At 37.3% G+C, this 5692-nt stretch overlaps 1 protein-coding gene across 2 annotated transcripts; it reads right to left on the reverse strand.

Moving 5' to 3' along the window:
- Positions 1–1046: 1046 nt before the first annotated feature.
- Positions 1047–4067, reverse strand: LOC110689605. Of its 2 annotated transcripts, none has more exons than XM_021866369.1 (5): positions 3807–4067; positions 3473–3685; positions 2615–2826; positions 1821–2082; positions 1047–1578 (listed from the first exon to the last, which is right to left on the reverse strand). In XM_021866369.1, the coding sequence occupies exons 1-5, from the start codon at positions 3957–3959 to the stop codon at positions 1234–1236; spliced, it is 1185 nt and encodes a 394-aa protein (XP_021722061.1). In that variant the 5' UTR covers positions 3960–4067; the 3' UTR covers positions 1047–1233. The 2 variants fall into 2 exon arrangements, with proteins under 2 accessions (XP_021722061.1, XP_021722060.1); XM_021866368.1 differs by having other exon boundaries at positions 3473–3694; positions 3807–4064.
- Between the last annotated feature and the right edge of the window lie 1625 nt (positions 4068–5692).

A 5692-nucleotide genomic window follows, 5' to 3' on the forward strand; every position in this document is an offset into this window, starting at 1 on the left:
AGCAAAAACAGCTCTAAAGAACAGGGCCTTATATTACTAACATGTAATTATTATATATATATGATTTTAGATAATATACCTTGTTCACTCTAATGTGCTTTTGTTTATAAACATTGTGAAGCAATGGAAACAGTTATGGAATACTTTTCCAACTCATATCTTATTTAGAGAAACTAGTACGAGTACATCAATATCGGATACTTATGTGGCATATCGTATCGGTTATTTTTTTATTTTTTTATTATTTTTTTTACAGGGAAGAAAAGGAATTTCATTGATAAAATATATTCAAATGACACTTACATATAATTCCTAAGAAATCAAGAATTCCAAACACAAGTATATAACACGTTAAAACTATATACTTCGCAGATTTGATCAACAATCACGTTGCTAAAAACCTTCATATGAAGCAATACAATATGTTAGTTAGCACTAATTCGACTTGAAATCCACTTATGCGTAGTCATTTGAGTGAAAATACTCATAAGATCCTCTTGATTCTTATGGAGATTATGAAACCCTATATTTTCAATACTCGTCATACAAACAGAAAGAGAAAATAAACCTAAGAGAAAAATCATTATCTCAAGGATGAGATCTATTTATTGAAAGCAATTAAAAGGTTTTGGGGCTTGCCACCGGTAAAACACACCCGTGGAAGCCCGTACAAAGATTCACAATTGAGACCAAGAAGAAAAGAGATGGTAGAGAATAGGGAGAAGAGAAAAGGAAAACCTTCAAAGAAACAAAAAAAAAACCTAGCAATGGAGGCTAGGAAAACCTTCCAAGGGAGAGACCCTAGAGGAAACCAAGAAAAACCCTCTCAAGGAGAAAACCTAGAAGGAACGACATATCGTATTGTTCGTATAACATAAACAGGTTTTTTTAATTACATAAGTGTTACTTTGTGGAGAGCTACCTATCAAAAAAAGTTGCAAAAAACTACCCATTTTAATAGCTCATTACCGAGTACAAAATAATACCTTTAGTCCTTGGCAAACATGTTCAATGACTTTGACTTTAGTCAAAATTTCGGAGTTAACTAGAAAGCTATGAAACCAATTTCATTTCCTGTTATAACTCATGCTTCAGAGTTCAGATTAAGAGCTATTACACATCAAACACGTTCTTTTTACAAATCAGAATTTAATTTTTTTTTTTCTTCACAAATATCACCATTCAAGTATTGAGAATAGGTGCAACAGATAAAAAATGTAAAAAAATTAAAAATTATGATGCTGCTATCAGCTTTGGAGTACCAGGTAACGGTATATATTTTGCAGGTTCTTCGTTGAGCAAGAGTGCCCTTAAGATGGATTCACATACTTCAGTGTCATACACAATCAAATGGCCGCCATGAGGAATTTCATGGTACTTGATCCAAGGTAATTCTTCCATAACATGTCTTTGAAGTTCAACTGGAACAACCTTATCTTCATAGCCTACCCATAGATGAACTGACTCGTCTTTGGGAAATGGATTGTTTAGTTTCAATGGATCGAACTCCCATTTACTAAGTCCCACCAATATATCACCTCGAAGATTATCAAATATACTTCTCTGTTCTATTTTGTTCTGTTAGGGGGAAAGCAGAGAGACAAAAGCACCATAGTAACCATTAGAGCTCATAAAACATCAGTGTCAAGATCTCTGTTACTCAGACTCGTGAGCATCATTGAGACATAGGTGTTAGACTTATTTCTTATTTTAAGAAAAGAATCATGTTTTTGGTCAATTACTTGAGGTAAAATGGAAAGTCCAAAAAAACATGGGTCATGATTAGTATTTGGAATATTAACTTCTGAATTAGTATGTACCTCACTGAGCAGTTCAAATCCTGGAGTTCTTTTCAGAACTTCCTGATCTCTTTCGCTGAAAAATACAGGATTCTTCTCCATTACATTTGCCGTAGGGAGACACTTCTGGTTCATCCACCAATATAGTAAACTGGGCATATGTTTCAAAACAAAAAGAGTTAATTTAACAAGATTTCTTCTGAAGTCGTCTTTGATTAGGCTTTTAGGGAGAGAGGGCCAGGAATAATTGACAACTGCAGCCACCAAAGCTACACCTTGCAGCCTGCACAAATATCATTTCCCAAATTTAAAGTGAGATAAGGTTTTGATACAGCCTATACACCAAACAAAGCTCAAGAAAAAGAAAGAGATAAACATCGATAATTTCCCAGCCAAGCTTCAACAGATATATCATCACAAGAAGTTACTGAATCATATAGGTTAGGTTTCAATCAAATTTTAAACCAGTTATATCAGTTCCAATCGGGGCAGACAGCCTGATTGTCAAGACCTATGAAAGGGCAAAAAACGAAATGAGCAAGATTCCATTTTCAACTGGTTTTAGACTAAGGCTTTGTTTATTTCACTTTTCCATGAACACTATGATCACATAAGGGCTACTGAATATCAATTAACAGCTACTCAAATTTACTGTCTTCTAGGTAAAAAGAACAACGCCTCAAATCATGCAGAATTGCAGATAGCATGCAACCAGGTAATTTACCTTTCTTGCCTCTAGGATAATTATTCAGGGATCAGAATTGAAATATGGTTTCTAACACAGAATGCAACTCTTAGCAAAGCGTATTACTTGCCTGTGTGGTATATACTTGAGGCAACTCCAAATAGGATATGATCCCATTGACACCCCAATCACATAGAACTTGGGTCCTAATTCTAACTGATCCGCGAGTTGCTCAATATCTAATGCTTCACTTTTGAGTGACCTTTCAGGGTTTGGATCACTATCCGCGTAGCCTGCTCTATCATATAGCAGCATATATATCTTCAATTCTTCAATTAGCCCCTGAAAACTAAATCATTGTAAATCAAGATAGTTCTGCCACAAACAAACAATTGATTGTATCATACATTCAAGATTATTCTGATTTCTGCCCCATTTATTAGTTTGTCTAGTACAGTACTAGAATATATTGTAACTCTTTCTGGGACCAATGGAATATGCTTTATCTCGATGACATACATACTCTCATATCCAATAGTATAAACAAGTTGACATCTGAAATTCAAATCCAACACACGTAATCACAAATCACAATACCCACAATCTATGTCTACTCTATATCCATGGCAGTGACACACAAACAAACCAAAATTTAGTCCAGATTACATGAAATATGGGTTTTTTCAATTTACAAAAAAAATTGTTGTACTGTATAAAAATAAATCACCCACGTCCTTTTTTCTATCCATTTATCCAAAATTACTCTTTTCATACGCCAAGATTAAAACCCAAAATTAAAAGGGGTTTTTCTACTTCAAATTTACTCAAGAAAATTGTTGTACTTAAAAAAAAATGCACCCAATTTCTATATTCAACTATTCATCCAATCACACTCCATTTTAAAAGCCAAAACTGATCAAAACCCATCAAAATTCAGATCCAAAAATTAAACAAAAATCTGAAAAAATGGTTCAAGAATCAAGATTACTTGAGGTGCAGAAAAACTCATGTCTTTATTACTGCCAAATCCATGAACAATGATGATCTTGAAATCAGCTTGTTCTTTAGGAACTCCAATTTCTCTGTAAGCCAAAAATCTGCCATCATTTAATCTAATTCTGGGTGATGTAATTTCACATTCACTCTCATCCATTGACTTTGCAGTCCTCCTTCCATGACCTCCACCAGAGATATTACCCATCTGCAAATGCTGTCAAAAAATTCAATAAAGTTGGGATTTTTTCAATTTGTACCAATTAAAGAAAGAATTTCTTTTCTTCTTTTTGCTGAATATATGAATATCGATATTTTTTTTCACTTACCTTGTAAGTGGGCTTTTTGGGTTTTAGATCTTCAAATAATTGGGAAGGAGAGATAATACCGGGATTTCTTCTTTCTCTAGCGCCCTTCTGACCAATCGATGTTGTCGCACACCTTTTTCTTGTAGTGGCTGCCAAATATAATAAGAACCGCATCGGTTATTATGAGTAGGCCTTATATACAACGAGCGTATAACTTTTGTATGAGTATGTCATTTCCCTTCTAATTTAATAACGACAATCTTTCTCATTGGCTGTTAAAAAATTAGTGAATTGATAAATTTTTTTAATAATTTTGTTCAAAAAATAGGTATAAGGAAATTCATTTAATTAAAATTAAGAGTGGAATATGAATGGATGGGTTGTTGAATAATTTTGGTAGGTTAGCTATAAGCTGTTTCTATGAAATGTGTCTAAGATTGCTTGGAAAAGAAAGGGAATTTGGGGTTGTATATTGTATTGTGTTTTTGTGCACTTTAATGGCTGCTAGATTCTTGTGTGTTGTTTTGGTAATGGTTTTATCTAATTTTTTTTGTAGAATTTTGGTGAAAAATATTTTTCAAAATGAGAGCCATTTCAGCAAAGTAAATGAGGGTGTGCCGTGGATGAGTAATGACTAGTGTTTCGGGGTTTTCTGATGTCCTGCGGGAGAGTTACAATTCCGAGACTGGAACCGGACGCCTGTACCTGCAAAATAACGGAGACTCCTGTGAGCTCCGCCTCCAACGGTCAAGTTAGTACCTGATTAAGGAGTAATTAATGCGGAAATTAAAGTAATAAGGTCTCTCTAGGTGAGAGTGTTTAATGTAGGTAATCTGCTTTGTTAGCGAGATCAGCCGGTTATTAGTGTGTTCCGTAATGTTTCTGTTCTGTCCCCCCCCCTTAATGAGGATTAAGGGAGGTATTTATAACCTTGGGAAACGTGCCCATCCTAGGTTTAGGTAAACCTAGGGCCGATTGGGCTTCCCTCGGAAGTTGGGCCTGGGTGGCCGGTTTCTCCATTAGGCATGGAGTATGCCACATGTCGTGACATAACAGGTCCAAGGTGGACGAATAAGCGCGTGCCACGTGGCAAGCCCTGACAGTTCCAACTAGGGGACACTTGGCAGGTCCTGATTGGCCCACGTGGCGCATTCCGATTGGTAGGAGCAAAATCCCCTAATCATTTGCCCCTCACAGGTGGCACGTGATTGGTCACGTGTTACCTGTGACAGGTGTCGCACTGTAACGGGCGACGGCCTGCTACAGGTGTCAGTCGGCGAATGGACGAGAGATTTTCCCGCCCAAATTTTGAATTCTGGAAGTGACCCTTCGCCTTCTCACTTCGCCTATATAAGGGAGAGTTGCCTTGAGTCATTTTCACACTTTGAGAACTTTTTGAGAACATTCGGACCCCTGAACTTGCTCTGACATTTTGGACCTTTTCTGCCTACCGCCTGTTCTGACAAGCCGACTGCACCGGATTTCCAGAACTTCATCAACCGTCACTCGTTCAGGTAACTCAGTTCTCTTACTCTTAATTTTCTTTTTATTTTCTGAAATGGCACCACGGAAGCACACGACACGACCTAGGTTAGTGATCAGCCGGTCACCGGGGACGGCTGAATCTAGGACTAGGAGTGCCGCCTGCCCTTTTCCGGACCCATCTTTGCCCTTTATACAAAGTCCGACTGTATCTGTGTCTATGCAGAGCAGGATGGCCAGAACGAAAAAGACAGCTAGGATCTCAAATTCAGACGGCTCCTCCCACAGGGTGCCGATTAGTGAAACATCTGACCAGGCGCCAGATGTTGAAGTGAGACAAGGCGGCCTGGATGCCGGCAATTCTGTGGGGGGAGTCATAGTGACCCCTTCCAATTTAACAGTTAACAAATCTGCTCCTTTTCAAA

Source organism: Chenopodium quinoa, unplaced genomic scaffold, assembly GCF_001683475.1.
Source record: "Chenopodium quinoa cultivar QQ74 unplaced genomic scaffold, ASM168347v1, whole genome shotgun sequence".
NCBI lineage: Eukaryota > Viridiplantae > Streptophyta > Magnoliopsida > Caryophyllales > Amaranthaceae > Chenopodium > Chenopodium quinoa.

Excerpts from the sequence above, each read along its gene's own strand:
- LOC110689605 (XM_021866368.1), bottom strand. The coding sequence starts at position 3,959 with ATGCGGTTCTTATTATATTTGGCAGCCACTACAAGAAAAAGGTGTGCG. Across the intron at positions 2,827-3,472 it reads TGAGTTTTTCTGCACCTCAA|GGGCTAATTGAAGAATTGAA; the intron begins GTAATCTTGATT and ends TTTAGTTTTCAG. Across the intron at positions 1,579-1,820 it reads GATTTGAACTGCTCAGTGAG|AACAAAATAGAACAGAGAAG; the intron begins GTACATACTAAT and ends TCCCCCTAACAG.